This window comes from Parasteatoda tepidariorum, chromosome 3 (assembly GCF_043381705.1).
Source record: "Parasteatoda tepidariorum isolate YZ-2023 chromosome 3, CAS_Ptep_4.0, whole genome shotgun sequence".
Taxonomy (NCBI): Eukaryota; Metazoa; Arthropoda; class Arachnida; order Araneae; family Theridiidae; genus Parasteatoda; species Parasteatoda tepidariorum.
This window is the reverse complement of record NC_092206.1, coordinates 19366772-19390641: the sequence shown is the minus strand read 5'-3', so window position 1 is coordinate 19390641 and position 23870 is coordinate 19366772. Positions and strand designations below refer to the sequence as shown.

At 31.2% G+C, this 23870-nt stretch overlaps 1 protein-coding gene across 1 annotated transcript in view; it reads left to right on the top strand.

Moving 5' to 3' along the window:
• LOC107456001 (leukocyte tyrosine kinase receptor) overlaps positions 1 to 23870 on the top strand; it is a 219144-nt gene that overhangs the window by 77628 nt on the left and 117646 nt on the right. The window contains exons 3-9 of the mRNA XM_071178398.1: positions 3551 to 3684; positions 5023 to 5151; positions 9981 to 10136; positions 11539 to 11672; positions 12845 to 13017; positions 16554 to 16645; positions 16762 to 16794. Coding sequence (XP_071034499.1) covers positions 3551 to 3684; positions 5023 to 5151; positions 9981 to 10136; positions 11539 to 11672; positions 12845 to 13017; positions 16554 to 16645; positions 16762 to 16794 — 851 coding nt within the window. The remainder of the gene's footprint in view (positions 1 to 3550; positions 3685 to 5022; positions 5152 to 9980; positions 10137 to 11538; positions 11673 to 12844; positions 13018 to 16553; positions 16646 to 16761; positions 16795 to 23870) is intronic.

Here is a 23870-nt window from a genome sequence, read left to right as displayed (position 1 = left end):
TGTATATTGAACTAAAACACCTTCACGTTATTAAAGCATTTGTGAAAGAAAGAATATGTAAAACTTAATGGCTAAAAGTTTTTATTCTGCTCCAAACTTCAGAGATTTAATTTACTGTATAGTTAAGAGTAGGACTGGGGTATAAATCGATATATTGCGACATATCGATTTAACGCCTGTATCGCTGGCCGATGCAGCGACTTTCGTTCCAGGCGATGCATCAGAAATCTGATTTAAGCCGTCGAGTAAAGAAGACGAACGATATAGCGATATACGATATAGCGATACCAGACACGCAAGGATCTCTTACGTTCCGATGCCAACTCGCGCTGGGGAAGACGATGTTCGTATCGTTATATTGAAACGGCCTTGATTGATGAGCGGTAGAATCAGAATCAGTTTTGAGAACATATATCGTGTTCTCGTATGTTCGTTTCCGCCATCTCTTAGTTTTTTTTTTCTTCTTTGTCGCGACTTGATATCGTTCCTTGTAGATTATTTTCAGTGGGACTGACTTTGTGAACGCCGTCGTTACCTTGTTCTGAACGTAATCTATTATTGAAAAGAATATATAATGAAGTGTTTCTTAATTAATGAGTAAATTTTTTTTTTTGAAACAAAACTTTCTTTTTTATTTTTAAATTTGAAAATTAATTTTGATATTATATATTTAAGTATTATTTTACATTATTGAATTTATTACAAACGGAAATCTAATTTAAGGTGCCCATAAAGAATTAAATAAAAAAGTAATTAAATTTGTTAGGCTATTTTTTACTTTATTTTAATTTATTGAAAACTTTTTGGATAAAATAATAATTTAATGGGTTTTTATTACTGATTTTAAATTTATAAATCTTTAGTTGTTTTCATTTTTATAAATAAAATCATAACAAAACTTATTTTTCCTCTTTTGGATTTGGACATAAGTCAATAAACTTTTTTTATTCAAAAAAATTAGTAATGTTTGCGATTGCGACTACTTTCTTTAAAATCATTTAGCACTTAGTTTTATTAAAGAGTATAATCGTGTTTTTTAATTTTCTTACAATATTGTCAGTTGAATATATTATCAAATATCATAATTCTTTTGTTTTTATTTTTAAGAAATTAAACCTTACTTTGTAATTATTCAATTTAACATTATTATTTATGTGAAATAATAATGATAAAAATTAGTGTTGTTTTAAAAGTGTTTTCTTTTTGCTTAATTTATTTAGCACTTTTTTTTAAGCATACAAATAATTTCTAACGAACTTATTTTTTAAATTTTCTCTCTATATTGTTAGGTAAATATATTGATAAATTTCAAATTATTTATTTTTAAACTAAGAAATCTTTCGTTATTTGAAAGATCATTTTTAGTAAATATAANCATGTTTATCTTTTGTTCATTTTATTATTTTTCACAAACTTTTTGCCACATATTTTATAATATAAAGGTTTTGTAGCTGCGTAATTTTTCTCATTGCAAGCATTAAAACATGTTTATCTTTTGTTCATTTTATTATTTTTCACAAACTTTTTGCCACATATTTTATAATATAAAGGTTTTGTAGCTGCGTAATTTTTCTCATTGCAAGCATTAAAACATGTTTATCTTTTGTTCATTTTATTATTTTTCACAAACTTTTTGCCACATATTTTATAATATAAAGGTTTTGTAGCTGCGTAATTTTTCTCATTGCAAGCATTAAAACATGTTTATCTTTTGTTCATTTTATTATTTTTCACAAACTTTTTGCCACATATTTTATAATATAAAGGTTTTGTAGCTGCGTAATTTTTCTCATTGCAAGCATTAAAACATGTTTATCTTTTGTTCATTTTATTATTTTTCACAAACTTTTAGCTATATATTTCAAGATATAATAGTCCGGTAGATGCATATTATTTCTCATTGCAAGTTGGAAAACGTGTTTTTGTTCATTTTATTATTTTTCAAAAACATTTAGCTACATATTTCATAATATAATTATCTCGTAGCTGTATATTATACCTTATTAAAAATGGGAAAACATTTTTTTTGATTATTTAATTATTTTTCTCAAGCTTTCAGCTGCATATTTTATAATATAATTGTCTTGTAGCTGCATATTATTTCTCATTACAGGTTGGACAACATGTTTTTTTGTTCATTCAATTATTTTTCACAAACTCTTAGCCACATATTTCATAGTATAATTGTCTTGTAGCTGCATATTATTTCTCGTTGCAAGTGGGAAAATATGATTTTTCTTCATTTAATTATTTTTTACAAGCTTTTAACTACATATATCATTATATAATTGTCTTGTAGCTGCATATTATTTCTCATTACAGGTTGGAAATCATGCTTTCTGTTCTTTTAGTTGTTTTTCACCAACTTTTAGTTACATATTTCACAATATAATTGTCTTGCAGCTGCATATTATTTCTTATTTCAAGTCGGAAAACATGTTTTTTGTTCATTTAATTATTTTTCCCAATCTTTTAAATACATATTTCATAATATAATTGTCCTGTAGCTGCATATTATTTTTCATTACAGGTTCGAAAATATGTTTTTTTTTTGTTGTATTTTCACAAACTTTTAGCTGCGTATTTCATAATATAATTGTCTTGTAGTTGCATATTATTTCTCATTACAGGTTGGAAATCATGTTTTCTGTTCTTTTAATTGCTCTTTGCAAACTTTTAGCTACATATTTTACAATATAATTGTCTTGTAGCTGCATATTATTTATCAATACAAATGGGAAAACATGTTTTTTTGATTATTTAATTATTTTTCACGAACATTAAGCTGCGTATTTCATAATATAATTGTCTTGTAGTGGCATATTATTTCTCATTAAAGGTTGGAAATTATGTTTTTGTTCATTTAATTATTTTGTACAAACTTTTAGTTACATATTTCACAATATAATTATCTTGCAGTTGCATATTGTTTCTCATTACAGGTTGGAAATCACGTTTTCTGCTCTTTTAATTATTTTTCCCAATCTTTTAAATACATATTTCATAATATAATTGTCTTGTAGCTGCATATTATTTTTCATTACTGGTTCGAAAACATGTTTTTTTTTGTATTTTTTACAAACTTTTAGCTGCGTATTTTATAATATAATTGTCTTGTAGTAGCATATTATTTCTCATTGCAGGCTGGAAATCATGTTTTCTGTTCTTTCAATTGCTTTTTACAAACTTTTAGCTACATATTTCACAATACAATTGTCTTGTAGCGCTGCATATTATTTCTTACTTCAAGTCGGAAAACATGTTTCTTGTTCATTTAATTATTTTCCCCAAACTTTCAGCTACATATTTCATAATATAATTGTCTTATTGCTGCATATTACTCCTCATTACAGGTTGGAAAACATATTTTTTGTTCATTTAATTGTTTTTCAAAAACATTTAGCTACATATTTCATGGTATAATGATTTTGCAGCCGTTATTTTATTTCTTATTACAAATGGAAAAGCATGTTTTTTGATCATTTAATCATTTTTCACAAAAATTAAGCTGCGTATTTCATAACATAATTGATGCCACTTCTCTTTTCAGGTGGGAAAACGTGTCTCAACCGATTGGAAGGCTTACCCAGCCTTTCCGAGTCGTACTGGAGATTCTCAATCCTGATCCTGTCATACCATCCCACGTAGCCATCGACAATATCCGGCCTTTTGACTGTTATGACAGTAAGTAATTGATGCCACAATCCACCTCATCACTCAATGAGCTTTTCTGAAAAGTAATGTTTTGCATGATATCGGGTGAAAAGTTTGTGAAATTGTCAATAACATCTCCAGTGATAAATTGCACTTGTAAAACAGTGAGAGTTTACTTTGGGGGAGTATTGATTACTTTTAGGGTTCTATCGAGTGTTTTAATAAGTTTTGATAGATATCTGATGTTTAATTTGCATTGTTCGTTGCTGGCTTGGTCATGCATTGATTGCATTAGATTTACTAAGATATTTATAATTAATAACGTAAAACTTACGAATGCCTGTTTCGTATTTTCAACATCGATGATTGAATGAAACAATATTTATAGTTTAATTCTTAGAGTGATAGTATGTTTAAAGTTGGGATAAATTTATTTTCGAAAATTTAATATTAATGAGTTTATTGAATGAATGAAACTGCCATTCCGTTATTCATGGAGTGTACTTGATAGATATTTGATGTGGTGTTTTTTACAAATGCGGCAACAGTGTTAAATTAAAATTGATTTTAAGAATTTTTAAAAATTATTTATAAAAATAAGCTCGTAAATTGTCAATTAAAACAAATAAGGTATTTAATGAAATACACAATTTATAAATTATTCTTTTAAATATATAACATATATATTTTTACTCATTTTTTTAAGTACATAATTTTTAAACTATTATATTGCATAAATTATACCGGGGAACACTTTTTTGGGGGGGTTTCTGCAATTTTTTTTTATGTGAAGAAAAAACAAATCTTAGATACTTTCGTATCACTGTTTTTAAATCTGCAGCCTGCTTCTCTTTCCAGTCAACTTTTTTTTAAATAACATTTTTATTGTTGGAAGATACAAGTTTAACAAACTGATGCGTCAAACTACTGGGAGATGTAAAGTACGTGATCAGAATTAAAATTGTACAGGAATTTATGCCAGGAAATGGCGTCATACGCCACTAGAGGCATTTCCCCTATTATGAACGGTTTCTTCTCGTTCTTCTGAATATGTCTTAATATAGAATTGCTTTTAGCCGCTTACGGTAACTGTTCCTGTTCAATTTTAATCCTGACGATGCAGATCTCTAGAATTTTGTCACAACCCTTAGTTATGAATAACATTTCTAAACTTGTACATTTCTACGGAAAATAGACTAAAAATTTTGCGAAACAAATTTCAAATTTGAAATCCCTACACCATAATTGGAAAAGATCGAGTATTTCTATTAATGCAACAAAATATTTATTCCCATGTGTTATTTACAAGCTATATATTCTTTTGTATACACAAATTATTTCACATTCTTTTTTTCTTTTTTAAATTAGAGAGATCAGTATCAACAGACTGTGGTCCACGCCAATTCCAGTGTTATGATCTGATTTGCATAGATGCTTCTCAAGTGTGTGATACGGTTAGTGATTGTATAGATGGTGAAGATGAAGATCAAGGATGTGGTGAGATACATTTCAATATCACCCTCATTATGTACTTACCTGTTTTAATGGGGGAGTGTATAAAATGAACGCCACTTATGCCTAATTAATTGTGGAAATGGGATACCTGTAAGTGACGTAGTTTGGGTATTTTGATCCTGATTGGTTGTTGAAACGTGTCATTTGTTTACGTTAGCAACTGTTCTTTCCATTCTGTTTCGAGTAAGCCAAGCCCGTCAAGTATCAATTCTCTTAAGTGTCGCGTTCTATATTCTGTCACAAAGATTCTTTCACAAAAATTCCCTTACTATATGTTTACATAGAGACTTGACACAAAGACAGGCATGAGACCATGTGGAACATGAAGAAACTAACTATGCATCGAAGTTGCCAGGTTCACAAAACAAAAATATATCACGGTAACTATAAAATACATAAACAAATAATAATTATAAGTTAAGTTAAAGACGTATACGAGAAAGAATTATATTTCAACTAATATCTATGGATTAAGGAATGGGTCCGCTCTAGAAACGGGCAGTGACGTGTTTGTGGATAAAGTTATATTCTTGGTTATATATATCGTCACAGAAAAACAAGAAACGCACCCTCTGCTTTAAATTAGCTTGGTTTCACCAAACAGGCTTCCTAGCTATAGCAAGCGGCTCTAGACGCAACAACACAACTGTGATTTTTCTTTGTTCTGTTTTTCATCTTTTTTTCTCTCTCGATTTCTGTGGCTTTACTAGTTTTGTTTCGCATCTTTATTTTTTCCTTTTTGAGCTGTCAACTTAACATTTATTTATTTCAAATCATTTTTGTTTTCTTTATTTTCACGCCTGGCAAGTCTTGAAAATGCGCGCCTATTTTTGAAGTGCTTGAAAAATTACGAATATTATATCTTATTTGCTTAATTCTGAAGCAAATGAAATTTCTAATCAGGTAAAAACCTAACCTAATTCGAGACAGAGTCTCTAGTATGGAAAAATCAGCAGTAAGAAAAAATTGGCCGAATAGAAATAGATGCAGAGATATGTAACTGCATCCCTTTTAATGGCCTCATTTCATAGAATTTACCTTTTATTAATTTCATTTCAATTGAAATGCTTCTAATAAGTTTAGTCAATAAGTTAGTAAATAAATTGCCAAAAGAATTCTTGCAATGGCAAAACTATCGTTAGGTTCATGGAGATGAAATAGATTAATTTCTACTATCTCGATTTAGAAGCAACATAATTTAGAGCAATTAAACAGAGTCATCAAACTTACAAAACGTAAACACGTACTTTCTTTCAATAAACATATCACATAGTTTCTGTATGATGAATTTGGTTCCATCAAGTTAAAAGAAGGAGGTATTCTTTAATAAATAGCTGAAACACTGGGGCAATTCCACCATTTACGGATGTCATATTTGTGGACTTTAAATGTAGTAATTCAGTTGGAAAAGAAATCTAGCAGTTCTAAGAGTTTTCGCTAAAAACAACTCTTGGTGTAACATTTAGTCCAATTTTTATTAAATTTTAAAAATTTTTTAACATTTTTCTAAAACAATTAAAAATGTTGTTGTTATGAAAATAATATACTGTTATACATCCATTACACCTCATTTTTTGTTTTTAAATTTTTTTTTAAATCCATGAAAGTTATTAAAAATTGCTATGAATTCAAATGAAACCAAGAGTGACTTTAGCAAAATCATTAAACGGTTTAACAATTTCTAATTGAGTTACATGTTTTTAAAGCCTGTAAATATGACAATTGTAAATGATGGAATTGCCCATTAACATCATGAAATTGCGCAAAATAGTTTCTTTTCTTAAAATTATTTTTCAAGCATATGAACGATACTCAATGAATACTTAATTTATTTTATAAAACTCATTATGCCTTTCTACTAACGCTTTTAATTGTTTTTTGTAAATTTTACATTTTAAATGCATATTAAAGTTGGCAAAAACCACAAATAACGAAAAACTGTTACTTTTAAGGGTTTGTCGCATTTCAAAAAGGTATTTTTTGCTATTTTATTTTCCTTAAAATCGAACTTATAAAATATAATCATACACTTTTAATACATTAAATACCAGTCTTTTTATGTTTTTATAACATTTTTAAACCAGACTTCTTTTCTTTTTTTTTTTAAAAAAAAGAAAGAAATTATTCCTCTAAGCACTTTTTGGATCTTCAAGGATTTTTTCTTTTAAATCCTTGGTGAAGATACGAGTTAATCATCATACTCACCTCCGAGCGATATTATTGGACGATCTCTTGGAAAGCATTAGCACTATCATAATAGTAACAAAACTGTTTGAAAAAGATTAGAAACATCTGTCACAAATACGATTTTGATCATTTTGCTACGCTTTTATCTCATCTTCCTTGAGATCGTAAAAAGTATAATGTTTGGCAAGACATTGTAATGCGAGCTGTAGACATTTGTAAAAAATGTAATCTCTTGCAAATGCTGTTTCTTCAAAACATATGGAACTACTTTTGATTCTATAGTTAGATCAAAAATTAATATCTATAATAAAAAAATTAAGAGTTTGACCGTCTTATGACACCAGAACCGTTTGTGCTGGTGGGGATAGCCGAGTCGGTTGGACGCTGGACTTGCGTTCGTGAGAACTGGATTTCGAATACAGCTGGCCAAAGGGCAGTAAATGGTGACTGGTGCACATTAAACCAGTTGGGTCACAATTTCTTCTCTGTTTCCATAACAAATCATACTTCTGGGGTTACTGGATTGAAGATTGATCGTTTTGTGTTTCAGGTCACGATCTGTGGATGAATGAATAGATGTATGAATGGGCCCGCTTTACAAACGGGTATGACGTAAGGGTGTGGCAAAAGTCGAATTCTTGGCCATAGGAGAAAAACAAGAACATGCACCCCCAGTGCATTGATGGTCGACGACAACAACAACAACCGATTGTGCTAGCGCTCTGAAATGTGGACAGTGGACGAAAAGGGCTATTTTAATCCCCGATCCTAAAAATCGTCCGAAAATTTCATTTAGATCACACAGTTGAGACGTTTGAAAACGAAATTTTTTCGTTGATTTTGCCATTGACATTAATTAAACTGCAGGCGATTCTGTTTTATTAAATAGTTTAAAGATAACATCAGTAATGGCTGCTGTTTATAGCTATCATTAAACAAAAAAATCAGATCATTGAATGTTCTATTTTAAATATTGCATGTTTATATTTAATTATTTTTAATTCGTTATGCAAGATAAACTTAAAGGTCAAAGAGAACGCGTGATGGCACATGCAACGTCATGCGTATGATAGCTACGTCTCCAAATTAGTATTCCAAAAATTATCTGAAACCACCTTTTATTTTGCTTAAAGTTATGCTTTTAAACCTTGTTTCTATCAAACTAAGTCCCGCAGTGGACTGATCGTTAAGACACGGTTCCCAGCAGATCACCGAAGTCAAGCATCGCTGGCTGCGGTCAGTGTGCGGGTGGGTGACCACTTGGAACAGTCTGCGTAGGGACCGAGGGTGTGCGGTATTGGTCCTCGTTAAACTGTGCTACCGTAAAGTGATCGACTTCGCGCGCAGGTTGTCGGGCTACCAAACGGGGGTACCATCCCCTCCGCAGAGGATCAAAATTGTGATGGCATGTCTTCGGATCATCCTCCGGGATGTTTCCCAGACCGTCGCCAATAGCCCATTGTGCAGCTCTAGTGCGACGTAAATTAACAACAACAACAACAATCTATCAAACTAAATAATTTAAAATCAACGATAGTTGAAATAAAAAAAAAGTTATATCCTGATAAACAAAATTAATGATGAAATAGTACTAATTCGTTCAGGAAAAACTTAAGAAAATCGTCATACTTTTACTGACGCGAATGATGCTCGATTAATTTTGATAATATTTTCGAATTGGAACAAAAAAAATAAGCTATATATTAAATAGCAAAATTAATAGAGAAATGCTTTCTCGATTTATCATAAGATTTTTTTTGAAGAAGTGTTTTAAGGAAACAAACTTAAATATTTGGTTTTTATGGAAAATTGCAGTTGAATTGGACGTGAAAATTAGAAAGACCTTATTGTTTACTGAACTCCAAGTAAATGGCAGCTTTGACACAATATAAAAGCAAAACGCACTCCTGAATAAATCGTGTCAAAGTGTTTTAAAGTATTTTTGTGTGTGTTTTCAGGAATTTTAAGGACCGTTTTCAAAAACAATCCGTTTTAAATTTTCGTGAAGAGATGCTGTTGTAGTGAAAAATAATTAAAATATAATGGCATATTCTAGAGACTAGAGTTATTTTAAAAAGACAGAACTATGGAATAAGTTTAGCTTTTTAGCATAAATAAAAACTAAGTCTTTAAAGGTGTTACGCTAAGGAAAATTTACAGCCGGTAAATGGCGCTCCATTTTTAAAATCCACTCTAAAAAGTAAAATATATACATCTCAAATCGAAAATTATTGTTTCAATAAAATAAAAATGCAAAAATGTTATCAAAATTCAACGAATAATTATTGAGAAAAGCAGGATTTAAATCATTCAAATTAATTTAATTGATGGGAGAAACTGAAAGAGAGCTAAACGTAATTATTAAAAAAACTACAATTTCGCATGCAATAGAAAAGTTTTTATTGATTTTTATTTCAATTCCCCATTCCCTATAATGATTTGTCAGCCATATTTTTTTATGAAACATATTTTTCTTAATCAAATATGAATTTGCACCACAAATTTTTACTTAATGATTGAAAGATATTCTAGTATGGGATATTTTATATAAATTATTGCATACAGTATCAATTTCCTCAATAAGGTTAATGAAAATCGTTTACTTCTTGTATTTTTTTCTGTAGATAAAATTCCGAAGAGTGGATATTGTACTTTTGAAAATGATATGTGTGGGTGGACTACTACTTATACAGAAAACAGTGAATGGATTAGAAGAAAAGGTGAATCACCCAGTGACAGAACAGGACCCTCTTTTGATCATACGTTTCAAAATTCAACAGGTAAGGTGCAAAAACAGTCTTTTTTCAAAGTTAAAAGCTTTTATTTAAAATATAAAATCAATTCCTTAACATGAAAAATAGTACCTTCTTATTATCATATTTTTCAAAATTCAACAGGTGAGGTACAAAAAAATCCTAGCTGGAAGTCAAAAGTTTCATGCAAAATATAAAATCAATTCTGTAACATGTTCTGTAGTACCTTCATATGATCATACTTTTCAAAATTCAACAGGTGAGGTGCAAAAAAATCCTAGCTGGAAGTCAAAAGTTTCATGTAAAATATAAAATCAATTCTGTAACATGTTCAGTAGTACCTTCTTATGATCATACTTTTCAAAATTCAACAGGTGAGGTACAAAAAAAATCCTAGCTGGAAGTCAAAAGTTTCATGTAAAATATAAAATCAATTCTGTAACATGTTCAGTAGTACCTTCTTATGATCATACTTTTCAAAATTCAACAGGTGAGGTACAAAAAAATCCTAGCTGGAATTCAAAAGTTTCATGCAAAATATAAAATCAATTCTGTAACATGTTCTGTAGTACCTTCTTATGATCATACTTTTCAAAATTCAACAGGTGAGGTACAAAAAAATCCTACCTGGAAGTCAAAAGTTTCATGTAAAATATAAAATCAATTCTGTAACACGTTCTGTAGTACCTTCTTATGATCATACTTTTCAAACTTCAACAGGTGAGGTACAAAAAAATCCTAGCTGGAAGTCAAAAGCTTTCATGTAAAATATGAAATCAATTCTGTAACATGTTCTGTAGTACCTTCTTATGATCATACATTTCAAAATTCAACAGGTGAGGTACAAAAAAATCCTAGCTGGAAGTCAAAAGTTTCATGTAAAATATAAAATCAATTCTGTAACATGTTCTGTAGTACCTTCTTATGATCATACTTTTCAAAATTCAACAGGTGAGGTACAAAAAAACTCCTATCTCGAAATTCAAAGTTTCATGTGAAACATAAAAAAAATAAAATCAACTACTTAACATGAAAAACAGTGCCTTCGCATGATCATACTTTACAAAATTCAACAGGTGAAGAGCTTAAGTTATTCAATCTCAAAAATAAAAATTTTAAATAAAATTTTAAATCAATTCATTAACATTAAAAATGGTTATTAAAATTGTTTTTATTGTTCACTCTTCTTTTTGAGTAAATTAAAAAAGATTAAAATGAAAAAAAAAAATCCCTAAAAATCGGAAATAAACTAAACTTCACGGAAAAAAATCTTAAGAAAACAGGATTAATTGGGATTTGTTGATATTTTTTTTTATTTATTGAAACTTAAAAATCCTAACTAACTTAAAAAGTAGTTTCAATAACAAAAAATAAATAAATAAATAAACTTATGATTTGAAATAAAGCCTAATTTGTTATTCTTTTGCAGGCACATATCTTGTTAGCAAATTTCCGGCAGGAAAAACTGAATTTGGTGCTCAAACAACACTTCAAAGTCCATGGTTTTCGCCACCACCATACTATCATCGAAATGTACATTCTCAATTCTACAACAGTTGTCAAGTGAGTAGTCGGATTATGATAATAACAATAAATTATGATTAAAATAAAATATAATAATAATAAGAGAATATTATGATAATAACAAATAGGGATTATAATGAAATGATAATAATTAGTGAGGATTATGGTAATAACTATAAATGAGAATTAGAATAAAATATGATTAAAATAAGTGAAGATTATGATAATAAATAATAACTGAAGATTATGATAGTAAGTGAGGATTATGATAATAATAAGTGAGAATTATGAAAATAACAAATGAGTATTACAATAAAATATGATAATAAAAAGAGAGGACTATGACAGTAGCAAATAGTAAATAGTTGAATAGTAAATTTTAAATATTATAAGTGGATAGACAAAAGAAAATATCGACGTTCATAGTTTTCTGTAAAAAAAAAAGGTTAAAGATTCAGTTGAAGACGTATTAATTTACCGATATGAAACAAAACCAACTTTTACTCGTGAATTTAACATTAAGTGATGGACAAGATATTTTTATCTGGTAGAATCTCAAAATTATATGTTTGTATACTTATATTTTGTTTATTTTTAAATTAATTGTAACTGTTAATTGTATCTATTACACACAAATATAATGGTAAAAAACCTCTTATTTTTTTGAAATATTTAAATTGAACGAAATATTTAAAGGTTATTGAATAATATGAAGGTAATGAATGTAATATGAAGGCAATTGAATGAAATATTTAGAGTTTTTTTAAATTAAATGAAATATTTAAAAAAATCTCTTATTTTTTGATATATTTAAATTTGAAAAATTATCATGACTCTACTTCTAACTTTTATCAAATTATTTATGTCTTGATAAACCGAATAAATGGTTATTTTTTCGTGCTAAGATATTATTTCTAGTTTTAAATAAACTAAAAATAATTTTTAAAAAAACAAGAAATAAATTTATGTTCTTATATTTGAAGAACTTAATCTGTAAAACAACAATTTGGTAGGGAAAAGAACTTTTGGTTGGGAAAAGAAAACATGACGTAACAAAGTATTGGATAAATACCGGGAACTCTAAATCATACATAAGCTTTTAATTATCAAAGCTAAGCTAAACATGCTATATTTTGAATTTCCCTTAATAGAAAAAAAAGGACACAATTAAATAGAATTTATTTCTTTATTCACTATTCTTTCCAATTTAGGTTCGATTTTTCTTTCACAAATTTGGCAACAACATTGGACAACTGAGAGTTTTTGCCGAAGAAGCTTACCCCAGCAAAACAGCGACAAGGAGTACTGAAATACTTAGAAGTTACGGCAACAAAGGGAACCTTTGGAAAAAGGCCAATGTTTTTTTACCCAACATATCGAACGAGTAAGAAATTATTTTATGACTTAAATTAATATTGAATTTAAGAGTAAGCTAGTTCAAAATAAAATTTTGCCCAATTTTAAATTTAAGAAATAAAAAAGTTGCGTCTAAACAACAATTATTTTGCTCTATAATAAGTCAGTGATGCGAATATATAATATATCAAAACATATTAAAAACTTATAATTTTAAACAATCATTTTACATTATGATTTTGTATTACCTACGTAGTAGACATGAGGAAATGCAAAAGAAAAACAAAGTTAAGGTTTGGGAGCAACTCCTCTTCATTAAGAAATTATTTAAAAGATATCACTTGATTAAAAAATATACAAATTGGAAATAACAGTCGACATGGTTCAAACGCGCAAAAATAGAGGCCAATTTTCATGACATGACTTGTAGAGTGTAACTGAGAGGGAAGAAAGTAATTGGAAATATAAAAAGTCAAGTTGCCAATGAAAAATTGAAGTGAGAAACATTTCTAAAAAACCACAGTAGCCGAGAGAGAAAAAACAGAACAAGAATAACTACAGAGGCAGAGATGGTAAAATGAGTTTTCACACGCTTTGGAGACTATGAATGTTGATTCCCTTATTAACGACATTAGATCCACGCCACTTCTCTGTAATGAGTTGAAATGCATTTTATCCTGATTTAACCTTCTCTGCTACTCTGGTTTTTCTTGTTCTGTTTTTCATCTTTCTCTTTTTTGGTTACGGTTGTTTTTCTAGATTTGTTTCTCACCTTTATTTTTCAGTTTTTCGTTGAAAATTTTACGATTTTCATTTCAAATTGTTTTTGTTACTTGCTTTAAGGTTTGACAAGTCTTGAAAATGTGCGCCTATTTTTGTAGCGTTAGAAACATGTTGACTGAATTTTCACTATCACGTATGGCAATAAATGCTGTTAGAATTAGGCCAGTTAAATAATTCCTTGAAAAATAATCCTTGAAAATAAATACCTTGAGAATAACAACAGCGTAAAAATAAAATGAAAATTCCAATAAAAATTTATTTTAGTTTAATTTTTATTTCCAGAAAATTATGAAACCAATTCTTTCAATTTAAGTATTTGTAAAAGGAAATTGTAGTAGCTAAATTCAATGCAGAAAGTTTCGTAAAGTAATATCTTTATTATGTATTAATTTTAAACAGTAAGCAAGATAACGGAAAAGGCAATATAATTTTCTATTTTCGTGATATGTGGAAATATACTATCTGACCAATTATATCCCGACACCCAGTGATACTGATTCCTAATGTCCTGAGGCCTGTATTAATATAACTTCGATGACAGCCTGCTTTCGCTTGATCAGACTTTCCAACAGTTTTTGGATGTGTGGACATAGGAGTTAGCTTCCAGGCATCCTGCACAGTTAAAGTAACTTCTGGAAGAGAGAATGGTCGATTTAGCTGGCTTAGTTTGCGTTCTAATTCGTTCGAAATGAGATCTATGAAATTTAGATCGGGACTTCGAGAGGGCTACTCCAGTTCTTAACATCATATCCATACTTCCGACCGTGACCGAACAAGTCTCTGTGTATGAATGGAGCAGTTATTCAGCTTGAAAAGAAAGTTTCTAGAATTCATATCGGGGCTCTGAGAAGACCAGTTCAGTTTTGAGGACGCATTTTGTCAAACCATGCCTGCTCAACTCTCGATGTGAGAATGAGGCGGATATCCTACTTTGAAGACAACTTTATTGGGATTCAGATTAAGAAGACCACTGCAGTTTTGAGCACCCATTTCTTCAAACCATAGCTGCGCAAGTCTCGATGTTTGAATGAAACAGATATCCTTCTTTGAAGACAAGTTGGGATTCAGAATTGGGGCTCTAAGTAAGCCAGTCCAGTTTTGAGGACACATTTTGTCAAACCATGCCTGCGCAACTCTCGATGTGAGAATGAAGCGGATATCCTACTTTGAAGACAAGTTTATTGGGATTCAGATTAAGAAGACCACTACAGTTTTGAGCACCCATTTCTTCAAACCATAGCTGCGCAAGTCTCGATGTTTGAATGAAACAGATATCCTTCTTTGAAGACAACTTGGGATTCAGAATTGGGGCTCTAAGTAAGCCAGTCCAGTTTTGAGGACACATTTTGTCAAACCATGCCTACGCAACTCTCGATGTGAGAATGAAGCGGATATCCTACTTTGAAGACAAATTTATTGGGATTCAGATTAAGAAGACCACTACAGTTTTGAGCACCCATTTCTTCAAACCATAGCTGCGCAAGTCTCGATGTTTGAATGAAGCAGATATCCTTCTTTGAAGACAAGTTGGGATTCAGAATTGGGGCTCTAAGAAAGCCAGTCCAGTTTTGAGGACGCATTTTGTCAAACCATGCCTGCGCAACTTTCGATGCGAGAATGAAGCGGATATCCTACTTTGAAGACAAGTTTATTGGAATTCAGATTAAGAAGACCACGGCAGTTTTGAGCACCCATTTCTTCAAACCATGGCTGCGCAAGTCTCGATGTTTGAATGAAACAGATATCTTTCTTTGAAGACAAGTTGGGATTCAGAATTGAGGCTCTAGGAAAGCCAGTCCAGTTTTGAGGACGCATTTTGTCAAACCATGCCTGCGCAACTCTCGATGTGAGAATAAAGCGGATATCCTACTTTGAAGACAAGTTCATTGAGATTAAGATTAAGAAGACCACTGCAGTTTTGAGCACCCATTTCTTCAAACCATAGCTGCGCAAGTCTCGATGTTTGAATGAAGCAGATATCCTTCTTTGAAGACAAGTTGGGATTCAGAATTGGGGCTCTAAGAAAGCCAGTCCAGTTTTGAGGACGCATTTTGTCAAACCATGCCTGCGCAACTTTCGATGCGAGAATGAAGCGGATATCCTACTTTGAAGACAAGTTTATTGGAATTCAGATTAAGAAGACCACGGCAGTTTTGAGCACCCATTTCTTCAAACCATGGCTGCGCAAGTCTCGATGTTTGAATGAAACAGATATCTTTCTTTGAAGACAAGTTGGGATTCAGAATTGAGGCTCTAGGAAAGCCAGTCCAGTTTTGAGGACGCATTTTGTCAAACCATGCCTGCGCAACTCTCGATGTGAGAATAAAGCGGATATCCTACTTTGAAGACAAGTTCATTGAGATTAAGATTAAGAAGACCACTGCAGTTTTGAGCACCCATTTCTTCAAACCATGGCTGCGCAAGTCTCGAGGATTGAATGGAGCAGATGTCCTGTTAGAAGATAAATGAACATTCTTCGAAACATTTCTGTAACATTACGAGAGCAGCATTGCTCTGAATGTTCACATACATTTCAGAATTCATGTTTCCAATCACAGGAGCTAAGGCACAAAGGCCAAAACATCCCCACACCATGATGTTTCAGCTGGGTGTCCATATGCTGTTGGCCAAATAGTGTATGCTTATGAAATATCGTAAAAAATTTAAACACTTTGTATTAAGTCTTTTCCAAATTTTGTAAAGATTTAAAATGCAGCAGAAACACATTTTAACTATTTTGCGAAATGATTATTTCAACGAATCTATCTTTTTTACTTTCAGATTTCAACTACAATTTGTTGCAAGTCGTGGCATAGGAAATGGTGATATAGCCATTGATGATATTACACTGAGTCCTGAATGCTTTGGAATCGGTAAGAGTTTTCATTTAATGTTAAAACAAATTTGCTCCCCCGTCTTACTAAATGTTATCATTTTTCATCCTTATAATAATTATCGAGAGTCATTGAATTTTAAATTTTTGCTTTAGGAGTTCCAGAAAATGAATCCATCGTCCCATCCAGTAAGTAGTATTTTAGCTTTTAACGCATTAGCAAAAGTATAATTATTGCTTCTCCATATTAAAAAATTGTATAGTGATTGTTCAACTTTACGCTGCACATTGTTTTGCTTGACAAAAATTATAATGGTTGGAATCGTGGAGAAGGTGTATAGAAACGTAAGAAGCATTAAAAGATTTTAAACTTGCATAATTAGCGTTAAGAATTATTAAACCAAAAATTTGTACTAAGAACAATACTACACAGGACTCTCTTCAGTTTCGAAAAATGAAGCCACGGAGTAAAAATTCAAAGTGCTAAAAAGGGAATTTTAGTTGAGGATTTTGATGCTAAGTATTTAAAACATTTCGGTTTGTTCAAAAGTTATTGCACTTCAAATTGATTCTTTCTCACCACTTACTTTAAACCATTGTTTCTCAAACGGATTTACTCAAAGGACCAGAGAAATATTTCTGTGTTTTATCGCGAACCGGTAACATTAGTTATTTGGACTAATGGCACAATTTTTACTTATATAAAATTGTAGTACTTAAACTAAACAATTTTCTGACCAGTTTGTTTCTGATAATATATCCCACACTCTCTACAGGAAAAATATTTTGAGCCCATACCTATTTAAATATGAATAAAATTTATATTAATTCTAACACACAAATATTAATCCACGGACCAGCACCGGTTTTAAAACATATCCATAGATAAAGTGTTACTAGAGATAAATTCAATTTTTAATTAGAGGTAAATTCTGTTTTTAATCAGAGGTAAATTCAAGTTAAATTAAAGAATTAGTTTCTTTAAGTTTATATATTTTTATCTAATTATATATTTTTCTATCTAGTATTATTTTAACTTATAACTTATCTAATTAGATATTTTTTCTTATGTGGCACTATAAACTCAGATATTTCTCATTCTACTGTTCTATTGAAAAAGTCATAGTTATTATTAATTTTGTTAGGTTGTCTTCAATAATAATTTAGTTAATGTCAGAATGGTTAGTTATACGTTAGGTATTTATATAGATACATTTTGTAAGGTTGTCTTAAATAATAATTTAATTAATTTCAGAATAGTCAGTTATACGTTGAGGTTTTATTTAGATACATTTTGTATTTTTATAGAGACAAAAACTCAGTTACGAAGTAATTTAGATTTATTTTTTATCTTTTTAAAATGGCTGTAGAAATTTTAAGCATTAATGGTGCTATGGTGGTACCTCATACCAATTATTGATGACGAAGTTTGTCTTTTTCGAGCATTTGTGCAACACTGAAGTTATGGATCGAGAGGTGGGTTAGGAAGTAGTACAGCACGTAATGGAATATTGGGATGAGTTTTCTATCTTATCTCACGACAGAGGTGAAAATAATTTTATTATTTCTCGTACATATTATACAGAAATGTCCCTAACTCATACTTACTGTGGGTTGCGTAATTTAATGACTGCCGAATAGATTTTAAATTAATATTAAAATTAAATACATAAAGAACTTAGGCAATATCACGGTCACCTCATGAAAATAGCTAAAATTAAAATACTTCCGCAAAAGCAATACATATAATAGCGGGTAACAACTAGACGTTGAAAATACTTGATAAGTATAATGTTTAAAACTAATTAAGGAGTTAGGAGAAGGGGTTGAAGAATTAGAATATCTAAAAAGCATAGGCCGGCATAGCCTGGGGACTAGGCCCATGCCCTAGAGTTCGTGGGTTTGATCCCTGCCTGCCGACGACTCCCCGTATAGTTAATGGTGACTGATTAACGTTAAATCTGTCGAGTCGCAAAGTCCTCCACGTTCCCATAACAAATCAATACCTCTGGGGGTACTGATCCAGGAGTTTCCTTGTTATCTAGATTGGGTTCAAAATTACAAGGCTACGGAGTTGACCATTAGTAGCCGTAAACACAAAATTGGGTCGGGCGTTCAGGATAATTTTGAAAGGTGGTCAATCTGGTCTCCAAAAGCCGCTAAAACGATTATATTTATACCTAATTGGAAAAAAAAACTTAATTCATAATGGCTCTATATTTGATAATAATAAATATTTTAGTGATTAGTTTATTAAGTTTGCAGTATGATAATTTGATAATCTAAAACAGCCCTATTTTAGAAAAACACCAATATTTAATTTTAATTAAACATAAATAAACTTACAATTATTTTGCTTAAAGTAAACACACTATAAATTCTAAATAAATAAGTGTATTTTTTAAAACAAATTATAAATCCTCCCAATATACTATTTCAATTAAATTTACTTAATCTTACATTCATTCTGCAAAATAATATAAAGAAATAATATGAAAACATTTTTAAAAACTCCATTTTAAAACTTTCGAGTTTTCGAAAATAAATGTTTGCAAATAATTCTATTCCATAATAATTCGATTTCTTACTTGTAAAATTTATACTAAATAGTTACAATCTCAGCTCTTTACACAAATTTTTCTCTTACATTTTTACAGTATTAATCAAAGATAAGTTTCTACTAGTTAATGATAATTCCTCGAATCACCAATATTCCTTTTCTTTTGAAAACTAATTAAACAAATGATTAAACTATGTTTGCAAAGGTTAATATATGTTTTTATTGTTCGCATATAACTAATTTATTCAGATTGCTTAAAATGCATTGTTTTATTATATTTTTATTAAGTTACTTTCTTTCCCTCAAATAACATCAATTAATAGAACATCTACATTTATTGTATTTTCAATTTAAAGTGAGTAAATATGGAACTAAAATATTTGTGCTATAAGTGAAATAATTAATACAATATCAGAGTAACATATGTTTTTATGAGAGATTCTAATATACATCTTTGTCAAATAAATATGAATGACAGAACATATGCTTGCATTCCGTTTTGGAATATTTTCAATATTTTTCTAGAATCAACGTAATAATAAAAACTTTCTCGAAAAATAAAGCACACATGTTTAAATGTTTAATAGACGCGTAATTCGTTTTAAACTTTAAAAAATATTTATATTCTTTTATCAGTTTGTGTTTCATATTTTGGACCTTTTTTTGGCTTTACAAATTTCATTACTGAGTGATTTTCAATGCAACCCTTACATTTCCTAATTTTGTTTTGCTTGAAACTTCTTAATAGGTATATTAAAGTTATGTGCTAAATAGGTAGACCAAAACTTCTCTCAGATTTGACTGTTTTTCGAGTAATATGATTAGTACAATAAGATCAAAATAATTTAATAAATTAAAGAAGAAGGGATGAACTTTATGCTAATTAAATATACGCACTTAGTTATAGAGTGTGGTGTATAATTGAATGATATACCATAGCACCCAGTAGCTCCTATATTGTAATACACTCTATAACAAACAAATCGACGCACCAAAAAGCAATCATCCGATTGCTTCTTGGTGCCAGATTACAGTGGTGCATGGTTCGATCAGGCTGGAATGATGCCGACTGGGGACGCATAGTCTTTAGCGACGAATCCCGCTTCCAACTGTGTCCTGACGATCATCGAAGACGTGTTTGGAGACGCATAGGGCAGAGGGGGGATCCTGCCTTCACTATTGCACGCCACACCGGCCCTCAACAAAGCATTATGGTCTGGGGTGCCATTTCCTTTGACAGCGGGACCCCTTTGGTCGTCATTAGAGGTACACTTACTGCACAGCGGTACGTCGACGACATCCTAAGACCTATTTTGCTACTGTTCCTTTTGCAGCGCCCTGGACTGGTTTTTCAGCAGGTTTGCTATGAACTGTCTGCAAGCTTGTCAAAATCTTCCTTGGCCTGCCAGATCACCAGATCTCTCTCCCATCGAGCATGTCTGGGATATGATGGGAAGGCGATTGCATCTGGCACGAAATGTTGATGACCTCATTCGACAATTGGATCGAATTTGGCAGGATATACCGCAAGAGACCATCCGGGAGCTTTATTGGTCTATGCCACGCCATGTGGCAGCTTGTATCCAGGCTAGAGACGGATCAGCACCTTATTGAACTTGTTACTGTAACTCTGCAATAAATTATTCAATTGTTCTGAAATTTTACTAATTTACTATTCTATACATTGTCTTCCTATCCACCAATTTTTCGTTTCAATCGGACAACTCCTTCTTGGTGCGTCGATTTTTTTGTCATAGAGTGTATATTGTAAAATATTAATTTTTATGGCTGGAGATCACAAGCATTGCTATGCATATAATTAAAAAATTTTTTAAATAGTTATAGTGGCATAAAGAATAATTTACAAAACCAAAACAACGACTAGCGTAAAGGGAAAAGATTTTTTTTTAAAACGTTGTAAGTAAAAGAAGTAGGGATGAAATTTATGCTATTAAGTTAAGCACATTGATTTATGGACTGTGGTGCATAATTGAATGATATATCATAGCACTAAGTAGTTTATTTATTTTATAAAGGTCCTTATTTAATTTTATTTTGTAGCAGCCGATCCAATTTTTTAGTTTGCGACTACCACTATTCAATTCCCTAGCCTTTAATTTCGAACTAAATACAGAAAACAAGGGATCACCTTAATCAAGTATTAGTAGAAATTAGTATTCCTGGATGACTTTTTGATGGAACTGACTCACATTTGCTTTCAATGTTGAGGAGAACCACGGTTAGCCTGACCGCAAACGGACTCTAACCCATGATCCGTCTGAAACTAAGGATATTTTACGTCAGCACTGTGGTAGGTGCGAGTCGGGATTGGAATTCGTATCGACCAGCCATCTCTGAGGTTCAAACCTAGTTCACCCAATTGGACGGCAAGCGCTCTTTCCCCGGAACCACCACGGCTCCTAGCTTATATATTTTATTTTATAAATGGCATTGAACAGACCCAATTATGACTTTACGACTATCAATGTTCCACTTCTTCGCCTTGTAATTTTGAACCCAATCCAGAAGACAAAGGAACTCCTTAATCAAGTATTACGAGAAATTCGCCTTAAAGGAGGATTTTTTGATGGACCTTACCCGCATTTGCGTTACATAGAGAGGAAAACCACGAAAATTTTCTTTAATTATCCTTATGGCAATGGGACTCTAACCCATGATCTGTCTACCACTGAGGACAGTTTACGTCAGCACTGTGGTCGGTGCGAGTCAGGTGCGGAACTCGTATTGACCAGTTATCACTGGGATCAAACCCGGTTCACATCATTAGAAGGTGAACGCTATATCCCCTGAGCCACTTAATATATTGTAAAATATTAAATTTGATAGCTGGAGAACACAAGGATTTTTACGCACTTTCAAAAAATATTTTTCGGTGGCACAAAGAATCTTTACAACATCAATACAACAGCCAGCTTAAAGTGTAAAGATTATTTTCTACAATACTGTAAGTAAAAAAAGAAGGGGTGAATTTGTGTTTTTTTTTTAAATAAATGCGTTAATATATGAACTTTGCATAATTGAATGATGTACCATATCATTAAGTAGCTTAATCTCAAACATTACAGCAGAAATGAGAATTATTAATCAGGTGATTATTCAATATGGCTATCGAATCATATTTAGCCAACTGAAACCGCCAATCCTGATAACTAATGCACGGGTAATCTCGTGTCTGTAAGATAATGAATTGCTGCTGGATGTCGATTTCATCACTAGATATGAAACACATCAAAATTCAGACTCGATTTTAAATGTTTTGAAATTCCTAGACACAGATTTCAAACAACATGGGTTTTCATAAACACATTCGATAATATCTTTGATACTATATTCGATACTATCTGTATTATCAATTCAATATAGAATTCCATCTATTCATTAAAACAGTTTTGAGTAATGGTATTATATTATGAAAGATGATCCGATTGCATGATTAAGTACGGGAGTCAGGTTACCTGGGATTCGATAAAGAATATGAAACAAATTCTGCTCTTAACCACAATGCTGACATAAAATATCCACAATGGTAGGCAAATCATTGGTCAGAACCCCCTTGCCGTCCGGATAACCGAGAGAGGTTTTCGGAGTTTTTCCTTTCATGAAACGCAAAATGCTAGTTAGTTCAATAAAAAAAGTTCTCCTTGAAGGCTTGTTTGTCATAATGCTTGATACAGAAGTTCCTTTATCTTCAGGATTGGGTTCAAAATTATAAGCATATGGAGTTGAACATTGATAGTCCTTAACTCAAAATTTCGCCAGCTGGTTATAAAATAAAACTCTATATTTTAAGATGAGACGAATTTTATTAATTATATATGAAGTACGAAAAACTATGATTGACTAAATATTAATATTATTTTTGTCGTAAATTCCTCAAAAGTGTTGGTTGTTTCGTAATCATCGTTAATATCAACAATATCACAAATGTTTCTAAATTATAAAAAAATGAAGCAAAGAAAGATCGACTTAATGAGATCGCAAATTAATATTTAAATGAGTTAAAAAACAAAAATACTGTAAAACTATATCGAATCATGTTTGACTGCTGGATTAACCTTGGAGGTGTTTCTAGCAATCGCCTTTGAAATACTCTTTACTTCTTTTGGCAATCGTGATGTTTGCCGTGTTAGTTCCGCTTTCCTCAGTAGTAATTACCCTCCTAATGGGTGTATATTTTTTTTACTTCATTTTTGTCGAGGATTCTAAAACTATATACAGAGTGTTCTAAAATTCGACTGACAAAGAGCGAGATTGATAGAGATAAATTCAGAGAGGTGACGAACACAGCAAGAGGATGAAAACTTACCATTGTACTAGAGGTAGCAAACCCAATTGAGAAGGTGAAAATTGCGAAAAACGTTGGCAAGTTTTGAATCCGGAGGAGATAAAAAAGTAAAAGCCTCCTGAATTTTGCCTTACCTAAATGAAGTGCTTGTATGCTATGTCCGAAGAACCGTTTTTACGTCGTTGTAGACTGTGCAATGACGCCGACGGATGCCACTAATCATATGATTCGAATAATTCATCACGTATATTTTTAGTTCGTACATTTGCAGTATCTTTTGCATATGCAAAAGCACATGGAGTAGAGCATGCCTTTGAATTGTTTTTGCCCCGTTGTAGACCATAAAATGCGTCATGGGGTGCAACTAACTTTAAAAATTATTAATTATATAAAGGAAGT